General features: G+C 34.3%; 2 protein-coding genes across 7 annotated transcripts in view; both read right to left on the bottom strand.

The window, feature by feature from the left end:
* LOC148958468 (uncharacterized) overlaps positions 1-7993 on the bottom strand; it is a 56110-nt gene extending 48117 nt beyond the window's left edge. For 4 of the 6 annotated variants that reach the window (XM_089112785.1, XM_089112786.1, XM_089112782.1 and 1 more), the window contains exons 1-2: positions 7292-7993; positions 2059-2149 (exon numbers count right to left, since the gene is read on the bottom strand). In XM_089112785.1, the coding sequence (XP_088968911.1) occupies positions 2059-2149; positions 7292-7303 (103 nt within the window). In that variant the 5' untranslated portion in view covers positions 7304-7993. The other 2 variants (XR_016144646.1, XM_089112784.1) reach the window with 1 other exon arrangement.
* A 145-nt stretch (positions 7994-8138) lies between these two features.
* Positions 8139-18323, bottom strand: LOC135685153 (ornithine transcarbamylase, mitochondrial). Its single transcript, XM_065200975.2, has 11 exons — positions 18091-18323; positions 15834-15948; positions 14856-14937; positions 14190-14277; positions 11561-11656; positions 10568-10625; positions 10163-10285; positions 9919-9972; positions 9465-9614; positions 8909-9052; positions 8139-8213 (listed from the first exon to the last, which is right to left on the bottom strand). The coding sequence occupies exons 1-11, from the start codon at positions 18174-18176 to the stop codon at positions 8154-8156; spliced, it is 1056 nt and encodes a 351-aa protein (XP_065057047.2). The 5' UTR covers positions 18177-18323; the 3' UTR covers positions 8139-8153.
* Positions 18324-18357: the final 34 nt, after the last annotated feature.

The following is an 18357-nucleotide window of genomic DNA, read 5'->3' as shown; positions in this document are numbered from 1 at the left end:
GAGAAAATATAACAAAATGTCAATAACATGTTCCCTGAAGAAGTGTGTTTGGGCTGCGGTGACAATAATGAATTCATAATTTCCATGGTTTTGGAGTACCCGCGTGTATATTTATTCTTTCCAACAAAGTCTCTGAAAATTCAAGGCAAACAGATCAACGCGTGGGTATACTTTTTTGCCTCACATTCACTTTTAAGCTAATTTATTTTTTTGCACTTTTATCAACCGGCCCTCGAACCGACCGGCCCTTGGGGCGATCGCCCGAATAGCCCGACCAGCCAGTCCGCCCCTGCTACCACTACAACACCAACACTGCATCCATGACCTTCAAATCTTCAATAAAATTCGAAACAACATGCTCAACATCTCGTTTCCAGAAATTGTCCTTTCCTCAACCAGAAATCCACTCAAATATCAAACAATTCAATGCCTCCACTCTGAAGCTTTCAAAAATAAATTCTTCGTAAGAACAGTTCGGATTTGGAATAAATACGACGTTGCTAAAACGAGGAACAAGCGGAACAACCCAGTAACAACCTAGTAACAAGCGGAACAACCCAGTAACAAGCAGAACAACCCAGTAACAAGCGGAAATGTGAATTAATTATATAACACATGGGGGCGTCTATAATCCAACTCTCTGAAGTTCGTGTGGGCTAGAACTATCAAGAGGCCGTCAATCATGTCTTCGTCTGTTTCGGAGGCTTTGTGATTTTGCCAACGGACAGAGAGAATCTATGGACCCCGGATCGGGACGAAAAATAAATAGTAAAGCATGCCTAAAGGGGTGTATGTCAAAATATTTATTTATTTCAGTTCTGATGTCGTTATATTTTGTTACAATTTATGAAAAAATATAGATGTCGTTGACAGTTAAAAGCTGCGGGATTTCATTTTTAAAACTTTTAGGGCTCGAGATTAGGCTATGCGCGGAATTAACACGAAAGTCCATGTTCCAACTGCTCGGATTAATCTAAATTTGCAAAAATGCGCGGACGGGATTTGATCAAAAAATTATTGCGCGGGGAACGCGCTCCCCGCGCATACCCAAACTTGCAGTCTAGGGCTAGTGGACTTACATGCTAAATTTCCATAATATGTAGCTTGAAATATTCAGAATGAATGTCTCTAGAACTTGTTGTTAGTAGAAGAAACACAAATGTTTCATTGTTGTTGCTCGTTAGAGACATGCAATGCAAGTTTGAGATACAATGACGCATGAAATTAGTGTTGTCTTAACCTTTTCAATCTTTATCTTATAATGGTCTTTTTTGTTATTGATGTTGTGTAAGATGAGAGTATTAAGATTGTTTCAGAGGAGAAATCTCTATTTTCTAATTATAATCTGTATGGCCAAATTAAGAATAATGAATTTAAAAGAAATGAGGTGTAGCATGAACATTGACTAGGGGGCATTAATTTTTTTATTTGTAAAAATAACACTATTTGTACTTGTAAGTACAATAGTTCTAAGTAAGGAATTAGGGAAGGATCATCGAAAGTGTATCTACCTTGTCATGTATCAGAGCAAAACAATTTAGACATTTTATATAATGTTGTGATAATCAACTAATCGTGTTGTGTTATCTAAAAAAGCCTTCCTTCAGTATCTGACAGTTTAATCAGATGAATCAAACTGCTTTTGAAATAGTAAATATGAATAAATTGAATGTCAAGTTAACATTAAAAACAAGTTTAAATTTTCAATTTCAGATTTTAAAAACATATTTAGCACCTAAAGCCAAGGCTTCTTCAAAACATGTCTCAAGAAAGGTCGGATTTTTGCAAATTATTAAATGTTTTTGCCCACCTAAGGCTTTTCTTGATATTTTCACAATAGCTGAACACTTTTCTCGAGGGAACTGATCCAACCTTAACTTAACTTGGTACCTTGCTGTGGTGCCGAAAACCCTGTAAATTTTTTTGCCCAAGTGCATGACCAACTCTCTAGAGCTGGCTTCGCCACTGAATTTCCACGGCCCACCCCCACCCCTTTTTTGTCGGATACATTGTTGATTCAAAATTCTAAATTAAAAACAAAGAAAAAAATTTCCCAACCTTGTGAGTAATCTTTTCCATCCTCCAATGTTGTACCATCAAGCTTCGTTCCAAAAGCATTAATTTGCCTCCCGAAATTGGCAAGGTTCTCCTAAAGTTGAAAACAAATCATACTGCTAAAGTTACATTTCATTGCAAATTTTCAGACAATATCTGCTGGAAAAGACTTGTTTTGAAAACTATCCAGCCATACTACAATTCCATATAACATTGAAACCACTCCTAATATTGTTAGAGCATCAGCTGATGTCTTCATTTTAACAGCAAAATATCTTAACAGTGAAAAAAAGAAAGTTTTAGAACATGTCATTAAGAATTCTGGCCTAGCTCTTTGCTTTTATGGAAAACAATTCTCAACCTGAAATCTAAACAGAACCACCCTAAGAAAAAGGGGGGGGACAGAATCTTAACTTTAAGTAAACTTTTAAGTGACAAAACGCTCAATTTGAAAGCGGCTGTAAGTGTCCAGATTTTCTGAAAAAGTCTTTGTAAAAATCTTTTGCTTTGTGATTTTTGATGATGGCTCACAAAACCCTTGTTCTTCCTTTGCTTTTTCTTCAAGTACATTTCATACTTGAAGGAGGGGCATTTGGTAGTGGGTGCGCTGAGTACACTGTTTGCAACAATTTCAGACTCTAACTACCGAAGGCCTTTTATCAGAATCTCTCTCTTCATAGGTAGATTAATCTTCCAGCTGAACATTCGCTGCTCCGCCATAGTGCCTTCAACTCTACTAGGTTACTCTGCAAAAGGGGCTGACTTCAGTATAATTTCCCAGTAAGGTTCAGAAAATTTTCAATTGAAGTATTGCTGTTTAGTTAAAGAGTACTCTATGTCATTATTGCAAAAGCTAAGATTGATTGTTCAGATGAAGGGGGCCACTTTGTTGGGCAGCAGAAAAGGCTTTGCAACTATGACATTCTAGAGACAGCTGAAAATTGGATCTAGGATATTTACAACATTGACTGAGAACCAAAGGTCCTAGGTGCAACAGACAAATATTCTATCATAATTATGGACCATTGTTCTATTTGGTTTGATATTTAATTGTGCCTTGAAGATTGGGCAGCTTTGAAGCGCAAGAAATTGAACAAAGTTTAAGTGAAGGCAGGAATTAAAGAACACAATTTTAGGACAGACTTTGTTGTTTTCCTGAGTGTGGCTTTTCTAGCAAAACAGGATCCATTTTTGGAAGAAACAATTAAACTTTGAGGAATTCCTTGAAATAGATTAACCTATAGTTCTTAGAAACCTTTTCACCTGATTCACATTCTTCAAAAGGGGCGCACAATTTCTAAAAAAGGGGCGCCAGACTTGCTTTAACTCAGTGAGGGATTGTCAACTGCTCCTAGTTCCCCCCCCTTAAATCCACCACTGAATAAGAAAAGACTCAAACCATTATTATACAGTATCAAAAGAAGCTGAGAGGTCAAGGAACTGAAACCCTTTAATTATCCCTAGCCACAAATAAATTATTTTGTACTTTTGACAGAGCAGTCTAGTGATATGACCTTCCTTACATGCTGACTATGATAGTTCAAATAAGTTATCCTGCTGTATATGCTCCAGCATTTGGTCAGCAACTGCATTTTCAATCATTTTAGAAGCATAACAAAGTTGGAGATTGGTCGAAAATTAGGCTTCAAGATTTCAACTCCAATTCGTTTCAATAATGAATAAGTAATGTCAATTTCAAATATTCAGGCATAGCTGCTGATTGCGACAGCCAAGCACCCATTCTGGAACTAGATCTAAATTACCAAATAGTTTTATAATTTCATTTTCATTTTAACTGCACAAATTGCTGTTTTTACTCCTTACCACTTTCCTCCTTTTCTTGGAAGACAAAACTCCCAGTCAATATTTGCAGCAGAACAACAATTTGTTCTATGATAGCTTTCTTTGTGTCATTAGTTTGAAACAAACACTGTTTTGTAATTTTGCAATGCAATTGCTAACTGCATGTTAATATTCTTTTGAGCATTTCCAAAATAAACAAGATAAAAATTCCATTATTCTGCATAATTAGCTTAAGAACAAGGCTGAGTTATCATTGGGTTGCCAAAGTAGGCATTACAGCTGAGCTGTAGAAGCTTTTATTGCTGGAGCTTGTGCTAAACTAAGTCATATTTTGGAATATCATCAGATTCCTTTCATGCTGTCATAAATTATGCAAAGCTGTTACAACATAGGATATCACCCCAGCAAAGCTTATGTGTCTTTAATTTTTGCATGACTTGCATGAGACATAGAAATAATAATGATATACATGTTTATACAGTGCAAAACTCTATCATCAACAAGGGTGCTTTAAATAAATGATAAAAAATGCAATAGTAATGCTGAGGCAATGTAAAAATCTAGTATAGGTGATTATAATATTATATACAAAAAATCTCTCTTTAAAAAATATCTTAATAACAGTAGATAAGTTGTAATTTATTGCACTTCTCATCCAGTCATGAATTGAATATACCAATTCAATATATGGTCTCCTTTTGGAAATTCCTCCAAATTTCATTGTATGACTTGTGTTCAGGTTTTATCACCATAAGTTTTAACCAGATACAATTTTTAAATTTTTCTGCTATATTTCTGTTAAAATTTTTAAATTATTTTAGAATTTACAGAGAAATGTAGAAGACTTGCAAAGGATTTGATAAAAAAATTGTTTAATTCAAAAATGTACCCCCTAGTCCCCAATCACGGTCAAATCCCTTAAAAAATTTGTATCTTTAAGTTGTCATAAAATAAATATTGTGAGCAATAACATATTGAAAATTTCCAAAAAGGCTAAAATTCTTGCTCTCAATCCTGGGGTCAAACATTTTATGCAAAAGAAATTTTAAATTTTTTCAATCAAGGCTGTAATTTGAATTGGTGTTCTTTTCTTTCAAGAAAAATGTTCTTTCAATAACACCTCTGAAGGGAAAAAAGGTTGCACTGACCTTTTAATGCTATCCTTGCCATTTTAACTTGGGGTGTTTTATACTATTTTATAACTATAATTAGCATATTGTACACATGTAATTAGTACTCTTCTTAGAAAGTTCTTTGAAACAAGCCCATGCAAAGGGAACAATCTTAAGGAGAAATTCTTTGAAACAGCAAGGTCCTTGAAGCAAAAATAATTTCATTGCAGCTTTAGTTTTCAGTAGTGGAAAACAAAGATATGCTATCATTTCTTATTTTATAGTTCTGATTCAGTCTCATGGAATATGATAAAAACATCAGAATACTTGTTTCTTGTAGACATTTTAGGATTGGACATGCAGCTTTTAACTCCTTTTGGTTCAGGATATGCAGAAGTGGCTCTCGCTTGTTTGTTTTGTGTGAAAGTAAATTATATTTTGAGCCTTATTCCAGAGTCTTTCAAACATTTTTCTTGAAGGAGGCTCTTTTCCAACTTAACAAATGCAGATATATCTTTGTTGATCATGCAATATATTACAAACAACCATATTTCATAAAGTATACTTCTACAACCATTCTGGTATATTCATTTGGTCTTCATTCTCTAGGTATTTTTTTATGTGTTTAAGCTCACAAGCATTCAAAATGAATTGCATTTAAAATTGATTGTAACTGATATTTCATTTCATTTCTCTCATTTAAAATTTATCTGTACAAAACAGCATTAAAGAAAGTAAAAAAATATTACTTTTCATTCATAAAACATAAGACAATTTATTTCAATTTCCTTGACGTCTTTTTATTCAATTAACAGGCTGAATCGTCAAAAAGTGTTAATTCTAAAAAAGGCACATATACATATAATTTTGAATGTTTCATACTCAATGCTCTTTTTAAACATCGCAATGTTTCTCAACTAACTTTGCCTACATAAACAAAACAGTACACCTGCCCATAAACAGATGCATCTCAAGTCATTCCAGAAAATACTACTCATATCAAATCAAAGTATCAATCAGGGCCAGCAAAAACCAGGGACCTGGGGGCCATGGCCCCTCCACTTTTCTGCAAAGCAAAATGAATTTTTTTTAGGGCTAGAGTGAAAAGAAGTGTAATCTACCATTCGGTAAGTAACTGTGCTTAGTATTACCTTAAATATGCCCTTATCTTTAGCTTGGTTACTATGCCTTTACCATAGAAGACATTGAGAAATTGAAGTTGGAAATTTGATCAAAGAAATCAGTTATTGTCCAGGTTCTACAAAGAGTAACAGCTTGGCTTAGAAAATAGATTGAGAATCCTGATTCACATTTACTTAGTGCTAACAAAAAATTTTGCAGTTTCTTAATTTTTCAATGCCCAACCTTGGCTCACAAGGTCTATTTGTTAACGGAAACTTTTTGCAACATTGTAACAAAAAGGGATAAATCAGCTGATGAAGAAAAATGAACTGCTGAGAAAAAATTTGGACAATATAAGTAATGGTCAGCAGATTCGTTCTTTGAAAGTATTATCAAGAAAGCTTCCAAGGTTGGATTGTATCGATAATCAATTCATACTAAGAAAGAGAAAAATTAGGCGTAATTATGAATTCTATTCAAACTTTTTGTGACCAGCCCAGTTTGAAATTTTTAAAATCTAGAGTCTTTTTTTGCTAAAAGCACTTAATTCCCGAAAAAATTAAGATGTTTTACAAAATATTTTTCAAACTACACAAAATTTCATAAAACCATATTTTAGTTCACCAAAGCTCTTCTACTGACACAAGCCATGTTTCATTTATTTTTCTTACATTTGATTACGAGCTACATTAAAAATGTGTAGATTAGAAAGGTTATTCTAAAGCTTTGCAAGACCTTTCCTTTTTAGCGTCAACCTTCATAGACGAATCTATGGAACTTATTATTGATAACAAAGCTAAAATCATTCCAAACAACGTAAATGTTAGATCACAGTTTACGGTTAAGATTGTTACAGTTTCTGGCCATCCCTAAAAATTTGTCTTCCCACCAACCATGGTGGCGGCCTTTTTCAGTACAGTTCAGTTCATATATAATTTTAAATTCCACTACATACAAATTTTGTCAAAACATTAAAATAAACTGTTGGCTACAAGTAACGATACAAGTTTAAAGACTAAACATAACAACAGAAAGATTAGAACATTTACATGACGAGAAATTTTTGAGGAGGGGGTCTCTCAGTAGCAAAGCTAATCGAGGAGAGGCCACCCCCTTATAGGAAAATTTTAGTTGATGAATATAACTTAGATGTAAGTTTTTTAAATGTAAGGCCATATATAAATATGTGAATAAATTACCGCAGATCCCATTTGTTAATTGAAAACCATTATAATAAATTCACATCTTGAATGACCAGTTTCACTATGGCTTCCCTCTATATTTCCCGCCATTTCCCAGTCTCGCTTTCAAAAGCTCCTTCAAATCTTTTTTCCGCAAAAAGCGGTGTAGTTTTCTGCGACGATCACCAACGAATTGTTTTTTGAAGTAAAAAATTTGGAAAAATAGAAAAGTTACCAGAAATAGATGTCAATGTCAGATGCAGGCGAGGCGATAAATCTTTATTTTCACCTCTCAAACTTACTTTAACTTCATTGGCAGAAACAATACAATCGAAAATAATTCAAATATCAGAGGTTCCTAGAAATCGATTTTGTTTGATTTATGTAATTCATATCTGCATCGTAAATACCAAATGAGAAAATTAGCACTCGATGAAATTTAATTGCAAATTTCAAAGATGAGCTCAATAATCTTCCTGACTTATTCAAAATTTCAAAGCATTGGCTTATAAAAAGGTTTTTTTACTCATCAAAAAAGGCATTCCTTTCAGTTAGAAACCAAACAGCATCAAACAAGACCCCCTGGCCCTTATTTCCTAACCTCCCTTCCTCTCTAGCAACACTTAGCAATGATTTTTAAAGTTATCTTTTGCAAGTGTGTAAGAAAATATAAATTTGGGCGAAGGAAGAGCAATCAAAAAAGCAACAACAATGTCGAAACGTAGCAATTATGACAATATTGGTAGCGATGATTAGAGGTACAATTATAGGTATCGGCTATAAATTCGCCTTGAGGTTTCCGGCATCATTAAATGAGTTTCAAACACATTTGCTCGTATTTCTATTGTACTTTTTCTTCTACCCACTATCACCTGTAATTTTAGAATTTCGGTTTCGGGATGGTTGGTTGATAATCTTTCAAAAGATTCAGCAACACACTCTGCAAATATTAGAAAAGAGTTCATGAACGGACTAGAAGGCAGTTGTGCCTTATTCTACGAGCTGGCTTTAGCTACCTTAAAATTTACCAATAAATGTTTTGCATTCTTTCATTACCAAAAAAATTCAAAGCCGAAGAAAAAGTTGCAAACAGAATGCACGAGCAATGACTGAACTTTACAAGTTTTGCTAGAAGCAAATCAACTGAGGTACTGTCTCCAACATTCATTCTGCTCATACATTTTCTGAGTTCTGAAAAATGGAAACGAAATTGTTCCACCTTTTTTACCTTTAATTCTTCCTTAAAGTTTAGTTCAATTTTTCGATCTAAATACTACGCAAAATGACTTCAGATCTGCAACTGGTTGCCTGAGATATGGACAATAAAAGATATGTAGTTTGCCAACAGATAGATTACTGTTATTATGGCATTTTGGTTTGATGAGGAAAAGCCTGTACTCATTGATGAGAAAATTTGTAACAGATCTAACGGACTTTTCACAATTAAATGTATCTGATGATGTTCTTTTGGGCTTTTTTGGGCAAAATCCAAAAATTCTTAAAGTAGATTTTTATGACGTCATCAATTTTGCACCCTATTGCTAAATACTTAAAGTCTTGGTCTCTTGAAGTCATTCTTATTATAACAAGGAAGTAACTTATGCAACTAATACACATTTTTGCTTGTGTACGTACCATGACGGTCCATTTTCGGTTTTCTGCCTCGTCCCAAACTAAAGACCGGTCTGAATAAAAAACTTCTTCATCAACTTCGCATTCGTTCGGTTTGCGAGGCAAGCAGTGCAAAAAGCACCAATTTTCAGCTGCCAATGACGTAAGCTAGAGTGCAAAAATCGAAACAATGAGGAAAATTTGCCTTACAGTCTTCTGAAGGAATCTATGCAGAAATTGTTTACAATGAAAATGTTTACAGTTGCGATCTTACCTTCTCTTCAGCTTTGAAAAATATCTTCAATTGCATTTGTAAAAAATCATTTGTAATTGCAAATCACACAAAACCATCGACATATTGTTAAATTGTTTAAGCCCAACATGCTTCACTATGATAAGATTGCAAAATAACTTCAATAAACCTTCTTGTGAGAAATTATGTTCTAAATTTTTACTCTAATGCCAACAGAAGCGAAAGAATTGAACATTATTGACTAACCATTTATTCAGGGTTTTACTCTATGCCTTGACCATATGCTAAAATCATAATCTACCATAGAAAACGAGTTATAAATCTTACCTTCTTAGTTACTTGAAAATCAGCAAAAGTCTTTAATCTATCTTTCCTTTCTTGTTCTTGCCCAAAGTTGATCCACGTATCAGTGACAATAATATTGGCATCTTTGCACGCTTCACGGGGGTCGTTAGTGTATTCTATTTTAGTAGAGCACTGAAAAGAAAGGGGGATCACTTCTTGAATCGGGGAGGCAGTTTACCAATAAAGGGCGAATGATCTCAGAGGCAGCAAGTTATCTCTCTAATTTGTAGCAGGAGCACTTAAGACTATAACTGCAAGCTTGTTGGATCTGTCGTCAAAAAGGATTGTTCCTAAACTCTTGAAGACGCTGTAGCCTTCTCATCAGCTCAGGAAAATAAAGCATTTATTTCTGAATAAAGGAGAACGAATTAGTAAAGATTTAGTTTTACTTACTTGAGACCTTTATTCAAACTCAGAAGTAAGGCAAGGTTGTTACCTGTTCAGCGAATTCACCTGCTATTTTAGCTATGTCAGGTAGCACCTCATAACCCTGGAAATATTAATTATATTGAAATAAAATTTAACGAAAAATGTAAAGAGAGAAACTAACTAAATACAGATTGTCGTTCGAACTGGATAAACAAATTTACAAAAGTGTTATTTTTAGAAATCGTTAATCGACATAAGAAGGAAAATGCTATGGTAGTGTGTCTCGGTTTTAGAGATATTCCAGAAAATACCTTTGGTGTAGCAATGTTTAAGTCTACACCAAGTCTTGGAGCTGCCATCATTAACGAGTTGATGATATTGTTACCATCTCCAACCCAGGCCATCTTCAACCCGTGCAAGTGTCCATAATGTTCCTATTTAGCAAAAATAAAGACAAAAATCAAAGGTCAGGGATCGCAAGACAACAAAAATGTCAAAGGTTAATTTTCTTTTTCCCTGAAAATCGAGAAAACATGTTTTAGTTTACATGATAAAACAGTACTGGCTCCTTTTTTCGCATATGGCAGAACTGCTTTCATTAGAAATATAAACCAACAGCCATCGCATCAAATGTTCAGAAACCTCATAGTTATATCTGGTAAGTGAGATATTAAGACTGGACTTCAAGAAAGAGTTTAGAACAGTAACAGGTTTACCAACAAAGTTTGGAAATCAGCCAAACACTGCAAAGGATGGTAAATTTCCGAGAGTCCACTGCAAGGAAAAGGATGCTCGTTAAAAATAAACAGGACACAAAACGTAGCATAGAATTGTTCATTCAAACAGTGGCACACTCGGCCTAAGTTTGGTTTATTGTAGACTAATGGCTTCTTGTAGACTGGTTGTAAAGTGATACGAAGCTATATTTTAATCAACGACATTAACAAAAAGTCCCGCCAGCTTGTAGTGTAAATTTTGAAGTTCTTCCTGTGAAATGACAAGTCTAACCTGATGGCAACTAGAGACGCAGATATTGGTGAAATGATCCGTTCCCCTTTTCAAAAGCAAACAAACCTTTGTCAAATAAGCAAGCAAGTTGATGTGGCGGGCGGGTTGATGCTTTATTTGAATTCAATAATAGATTTGCTTTATTCCAAAATATTCAAAAAGTGCTTTCCTTTTCTGGGGTGCAATTGGATACCTGTACATAAGTTTTCTTGGGCAGCACACCTAAACTGCATAAGCCAGTTTCCACTAGCTGCATTTGCTGATGACTGTAACCTATCAGTGCTTCGTGAAACATAAAAGCTAAAACATCTATTCATAATTCATGATGCAGTTATTGGTCAACTGAGCAGTTCAAAAATAGGTTTAACAGACGTGGAAAACGTTACAGTGCGCCTTTAATATCACTTGTCTAGGTCAAAATTTAAGGTAGGCTCGACATCAATACTGAAGAGATACAAAATCTAGCAAACAGGATTTCAAGGATAATTGTCAAACAAAGCTGCTTTTCACTAAAAAGAAACTGTCAGAGATAAGATACACCATTAAAGCAAGCATGTGTAGCCTTCCTTTCTGGCCCACAAAATAGAACAGATTTAACATATAATTGATAAAAATACCCCAAAATAATACAGTGGCTTTATCTACAAAGTTCCTCTATTTTACATCTTGACAGTAAATTTACGAAAAATGATTATGGGTACTTGACAATGGGTACAGATGCTTGGCTAGCCAATTCTTCTTGATCAGATTGACAGTAAACTCTTGCGAGCACAATGTCGCTAAGGCGTGACAACACTCTGGAAAGCAAGGAAACCTTTGAAAAAATGAAGAGATAATAATACACAAAAAGAGCTCGACATGTCTATAGAAGATTAAGGGTAGAAGTTGCGAGGAGTCTAGGGGCTATAACCCCGTCAGAGCATAAACGTAGGACAAAAAATGAAACATAGCCAAGTTTCTTATCATCATTTTAACGTTTCATGTTTCTTTGACAGTTGTAAAGAATTCAATGGATATTATTTACAGAGCACTAAACATTGTTGATTAGTTCAGGGTCGACAAAGTGCATCTTTTTCAAAGGTGCGAAAGTTATGCAAATTATTCTGCTTTTAAGCTAATGCTGTTTTTCGGGCAACTTCAATAGACCGAGGACGAGGGTTTGCAATTTTGAAAAATGAAAAATATCCTAAAACTTTAAAATTTTCAAATAACCTTACCCCCAAAATTAAGACAATATGAAATGCATACCGTTAAATTCAATACAAAATTGCTCACGTATCAACTTTCTTTTAAAAATGATACACCAAAATTTAAGGTCATGCTAAAAATAAATCCCAAAAATTATGACCATGTCTGATTTTACCAAAATTGTTACCCCAAAATGTAATTTTTCACTTGAAAAAGGGACCCAAAGAATGGCACATCCTGTACCAGTCAGTGTCAGGGGCATCACTTGAGGGGGATATGGGGGGAGGGGGTGGTTCACCTCCCCAACCACGAAAATTGGATTGGATCTTCTCACAAGGCAAAAATGATCTTCACAGGGCAAATATTTTTTACCAATGGATCTTCTTTGTTGTTTTTCTTATATAACTGTAACAAAAATGTTATGCTTGGAATTTGTCTGTTCCAAACAATAAATGATAAAGACTACCAGTGACACAAAATAGGAATTGCCAGTGTAAGCTTGGATTAGATTTCTAAATAGATTCTGATTTATTTTCACTGTGGACTTAAGTGTTACACCCTTGGTCGTCTTATTTTAATAACCATACAAAAAGACAAACACCGGTTGCCAGAAAACTAAAAAAAAAGATGTAATTGCAACTGGACATTACCACGCAGCCTTCTGCCGGGAGAGGTCTGGTATCCAGTTTGTCTCTAAAAAAAGTATTCCTTAATAAAAGCGGCGCGTGTCAGAACAGAAATAATAAATTTGGGTCTAAATTTTATTGAATAGTTTTGCATAGTTGGGTCTAAATTTGATCTGGCTGTAACCAGTAGTGTGATTTTAAGCGGAGACGACTGTATGCTGTTTTTAATATCTTTTCTATTTTTTGCGGATGATTTAGTGTGTACTGTATAAATTCCTGTAGGTTTTCAAGCTTGTGTTTCCAGACAAAAATTATGTCATCGATAAATCTTTTCCAAACTATGTACGACGCCTTATCGGGACACTGCGGTGCCTTGAAGGATGTTAATGAAATTTACCATTACACTCTTTTTGATAAGAACCAGTAAATCAAAATTCAGGCTGGCTGTTTTTAACTTTTTGGAAAATCTGAGGATGGATTATTCGTAATTTGTTATTAAATTATAAGGTGTGCAATTGCTCTCTAGGGAATTGGTCAAGCCTCGTTTGCCACCGAAGTAAGTAAGACATCCTTTATTTTCCGACAAGTTTGAAAGTTCGCCGAATAAGGACCTCTAAATGGCAACAAAACTCCTCGTTTTTTAGATGAAACATTGTTCAAAGTTAAATTTTACAGTAGCTCAGCCTTCGCTTGGTTTTAACTTTTGACCAATTTAGAGGCTTGTGTTTTAATAAAATGTTCTAATGAAAAAGAGAGTGCAAAGGCAATATAATTTTGTTTGAGAATAAAGATCACCATTTGTTTTATTTAATATGCAGCAGGCTGGTTTCTCCACAATAATTTTTGGTGGCATTGAGGGAAGCTTTGATACACTCATCTTGAAAAACGTTTGTGTATAGTGACTTTACGTATTGGTGTAACGAAATCAGTGGGATGCTAGTGTGCATATCGAAAGCGTGCTGCAAAAGTAAGGGCATGCTCTTTAACTTCAGGATGGAGGGTTGTCTCACTCATCATAAAACTTTCTCTTGCTTACTTCCCCAAGGTTAGGTAAACACGTCGGTGTACTGGTGGATACAATAGGCAAAGGCCTAAGTGGGTACGAGTTACCTTGATAATTAGTTTAGTGTTACGGGAACCGAGGGCCGGTTCCCCAAATTTTCAGCTTTTGCCATGGCAAAATTTTTCTAAAGGGCAACTGTGCAGCCACCCCCCCTCCCCACAAAAAGTATAAAGTGATGCCCCTGGTCAGTATATCTGGAAGTTACAAAGGTTTTTTTACACTGAGTAGGTTTGGTTAGGATGGTTCACTTGTGCCTTCGGCAATCTGCGTATCCCAACTTACATTAGATAGACCAATTTACCTTGCTCACAAACATACAAGCAGAGACAATAGGCAGTGACATACATATTATAGTGTTGAAAGAATAATCTTGAAAAACTTCAAACTATTAAGGATATAACAAAGTAAAACAAAAGCAGGAAAAAGTAGCTGCATAGTAAGCTGTAATATAACCTTGCAGTGTCTTTGATGGTCTCGTTTGCACCAAGATGCACATCATCTGGACTAAGGAAGATAGCATGACCTCCGAGAACCGAGAACCCTGTTGTCGAGATTATAACATAAAACCTGTTGTACATGTCAGTAAACCTACAATTTCATTACATATGCTTTTTAGCCTTCATCTTAGATGCTTAGAATCCAAGGGTACCATATTGTTTTCTCTTTGGTTACTTGTCGAATATAAAGTTTTTGCACGAAAGAGCTACCCACTGGTCCCGCTAAATCTACAATGACAACATTGGCCCTGATTTCGATTCAACCTAATTATAAATAGGCACCTATTTGTATTGTTTTATAATATTGTTTGATAATGGGGGTAGGGGGGGGGGATTTCTAAATATATGGCCCAGATCTTATATGGTATAAAAGTTGACCTTCAATGAATAGCTTTGTGGCCCTTTTCATTGAATGTCAGAAAAGGTGGACATTATGCACAAAACGGATTTGTGGAAGTATGAAACAAGCAGAATCAGTTGCAGGACCAACAAGTAAATGAGAGGAAAATACTGCCACTTTTCTTAAAGCATGGTTTAGATTGTTCTTAAAAAATATGAGAAATACACTGTGTAGGGGTAGTAAATCAATAGAATATGTTAGGAAAGCTAAAAATATGGATACCTCCTTCAGCGGATGTTCTTGTTCGTGTGCTTTTCTTTTGGAATATCATAGCAAGGGTTTTCCCTTCCAGTGGTCTGAAACTCTAAGAAGGGCAAACTATAATAGATGTACTAAGTAAAATGACAATGAGCATGACAACGAGCGTAACAACGAGTAAAATGATAATGTCTTGCTATTTCCTTAGCGTGGAAGTTTTTAACTCTCTACTCCTTACTTTCTCCTACCATCTACTCTCCACTCTCTACTTTCTACTCTCTACTTTCTTCTCTGTTTCTCTTCGACTTTGTGCCGTGAACATTGTGTACGTTCGTGGGTGTGGTCTTCCAATCTTCCAATTGTCATTTCGCGGTGTAACATAAATGGGTTTCAAATCCTATCCAAAGACACGAGCTATTGCAATGTATTTGAAACAAAAAAGTCCTATCGGTTCTTGAAAAAAAATAGATGACCAGGTGGACAGTGAAGTTTAACAAGAAGGAAATTACTCTTCAGAAAAAGTGAAAAAACACATTGAAGATGTAAAAGAAACAAATAAACGGAATCTAAGCAGGAAACATTAGGTCAGCGCTTAGAAGAAAATGAAGTCTGCAAGTAAAGATAACATTTTCTTTTTGATTAGAAGATGGACAGCCTGATTTTTTCTAATTTCTTATAAATGGAGCAAAATAGAAAATTTTCAATCTAATGTTCAAATATGAACAATATTTCAAATTTAATTCATTTACATTCATTTCTTGGAGTGTCTTAGTTTACTATTCAGCATGATTCTTGAATTCAAAGATGTTTTTTGACAAGAAAGCATCATCGAAGAGTTTTTGAATTGATATATAAGAAATCAACCAGCCTCCTACAAAAATAATTTTTTGCATAGAGGAGATAGAAAGCTAGATATAAAACTTCATTTTCATTTTAAGCGGAGAGTTACTGTATTATATATAATTAATGCTTATAACGATTGAAAGGATGTAAAGTAATAACCTCGTTGTTGCTTTTGATTCTGTGCTTTAGATCCACAGCTGTCCATAGAAAATTCTTTATTTCATCTCCACTGAAGTCTTTCAAGGCTAAAAAATCCTTGCCAACAAATGAAGAGCTGTAGATAATAGCAGAATTAAGTTTTTCTTATCTAATCTTAACTTGAGAATAAATCATTATACACGGAACAATCAAAAACAAATGTTGAAATGATTTAAGACGAACAACAAATCCGTTATCACGATACCAGCACCGAAGGATGATGGGTTAATATTGGGATATATTATATTATATTATATTATATTATATTATATTATATTATATTATATTATATTATATTATATTATATTATATTATATTATATTATATTATATTATATTATATTATATTATATTATATTATATTATATTATATTATATTATATTATATTATATTATATTATATTATATTATATTATATTATATTATATTATATTATATTATATTATATTATATTATATTATATTATATTATATTATATTATATTATATTATATTATATTATTTTATATTATATTATATATTACAATATGCTAATCAAACTTTTATTATATTATGCAACAATATTTTATACTACATTATATTTAAAAAATGATACTGAACGGGACAAGAAGCGGATAAAGCGACTGGGAACTCTTGGGGAAACTAGATGAATTTCTGAATGAGTGGGTCTTAGAGAGGAATCTCTCACAGTAATAGCATTTGCATGCTGGCATAGATACGTTTGTGAAAATAAGAAGGCCGAAACAAAAGAAGCCAAAATCATTCGGGATTCTTCCTTTTAGTTCAAGAATATGTCGAAGAAAATATTGACAGCATTAGTTTATAGCAGGTAGCCAAGTCCACAGAGTTCCTTACATTACACTTAGCTTGCAAACCAATTGCTTGCTACGCAGACAACATATTTTGAAATTTTCGCTCTTTATATGGACCCATCTATTGAAGCTTTCACTTTGCAGTCAAAGAAAGAAGACTTTGTTTCTGATTCAAACAGCTCAAACATAAACGTAGATTAATTCAAAGTTACAAAGAAACCGTTTATATAACCTAGGAAGTTCTTCTAGAAGGTTCCAGTAAATACAATCGTCCGAAAGTTCTCGTAAGTTCTTTTCGAATGTTCTAGCACAAGGTAAAAAGCTAGTTCTTTCTTGAATGTTCTTTGTATATATCTGACAATAGTGTTCAATTTCCAAAACTATTGTGTATCATGATTTATTTTTCTTTATCGAGCAATTTGCCCTGCAAATGAACTTTCAAGTAAAAGTGAACTTTGCTTATAAGAATCGCACACCTGGTAATAAACTCTGTTTTAGAATTCTAGCTATAACCTGAATAAAGATGATGACGATCATAATATTGTTAGCGACCGACGATAATTGGCTATGGCGAAAGCGTTGGCGAAGGTGAATTGCGGGAAAACACGAAAGTTGGAAAAAGGTCCCGAGGTGAGGAATTTGAAGGAATAGTCGACTTTCAATTTCACCGATCAACACAAAGGTTGATATGATCTGAGTTGAGAGCCATTGAAAGCAACGTAACCACCTTAAGATTCATCGGCTAGCAACTGGAATGGAGTCAACGCGCATGTCAAAACAACGTCAAATTTTACAAAAAAAAGTTCAAATTGTGCCAAGTTTTCATTTCGCTTTTATTGAAATCATTTTTTCGCGTTTATCAATTTCATATATTCATTGTTAAGCGGTTTGGCACGTTTTGTGTCTCTATATACCTAGAAATATATGCATGATAAAAATAAAGGCAGGTATACTGCCGCTGTGTACAAAGAATACTGGTACTCTTGAGATGCTGTTTAAGACAGTTATGAATACGTCGAAGTAAATAAATTTTCTTTGTACACAAAAATTCGTTTATTTGTTGCAAAAATAATAGAGATAAGACGAATTTCTTCATTGACAGGTCCGTCTAGAGTCAATGATGAACTTTATCTATTATATATTTCATATATATTAGACATCTATTATATATATCATATTTCAATATCAAAACTTTGCGGTATTGCCGTTTTATGGTTGGCAGTGCATCCCTGGCAATTCATTAGTCTGAGGAAAATCTAAAGTCCGACCAATAAATGCTAGGCAAAGCTCAAAACTGCAAAGTTGGATTAAATAGTATTCATTTGCAATACAGTAGACCTGCAACTAATGATTGTTGTCTTCACTCCAGTTCAAATTAGTAAAACGTTGACAATTAAAAATCGATCACCTTTTCTTTGACTGTCTGTCCGTAGCTAAACTCAATGTATTGAAACATCTGGGAACAAGCCTTGCAGCAGTCTGTCTTACCAGCATTTTGAATTGTTCCAGTTGCAGCTCCTTGTATGCATATGCTCCTTAAAGACCGACAGGAAAAAGGACACTCCCTGTATAACTGTTGAAGTTTCAAAAGGCTTTTGTTTTAAGTCTTCAAGAAACCAATTGAAAATCAAATCCGGTCACGTGGAACGAGCCGCAAAAAAAATGTGATGGTAGC

Source organism: Rhopilema esculentum, chromosome 15, assembly GCF_057945365.1.
Source record: "Rhopilema esculentum isolate cy_ngs chromosome 15, ASM5794536v1, whole genome shotgun sequence".
Classification (NCBI taxonomy): Eukaryota; Metazoa; Cnidaria; class Scyphozoa; order Rhizostomeae; family Rhizostomatidae; genus Rhopilema; species Rhopilema esculentum.
The sequence above is the reverse complement of the archived record's forward strand: the minus strand, read 5'-3'. Positions and strand labels throughout refer to the sequence as shown.

Coding starts and splice junctions, on each gene's coding strand:
- LOC135685153 (XM_065200975.2), bottom strand. CDS start 18,176: ATGCTGGTAAGACAGACTGCTGCAAGGCTTGTTCCCAGATGTTTCAAT. Junction 14,938..15,833: donor GAATCAAAAGCAACAACGAG/GTTATTACTTTA, acceptor TGCCCTTCTTAG/AGTTTCAGACCACTGGAAGG. Junction 10,286..10,567: donor CTGATTTCCAAACTTTGTTG/GTAAACCTGTTA, acceptor TTTGCTAAATAG/GAACATTATGGACACTTGCA.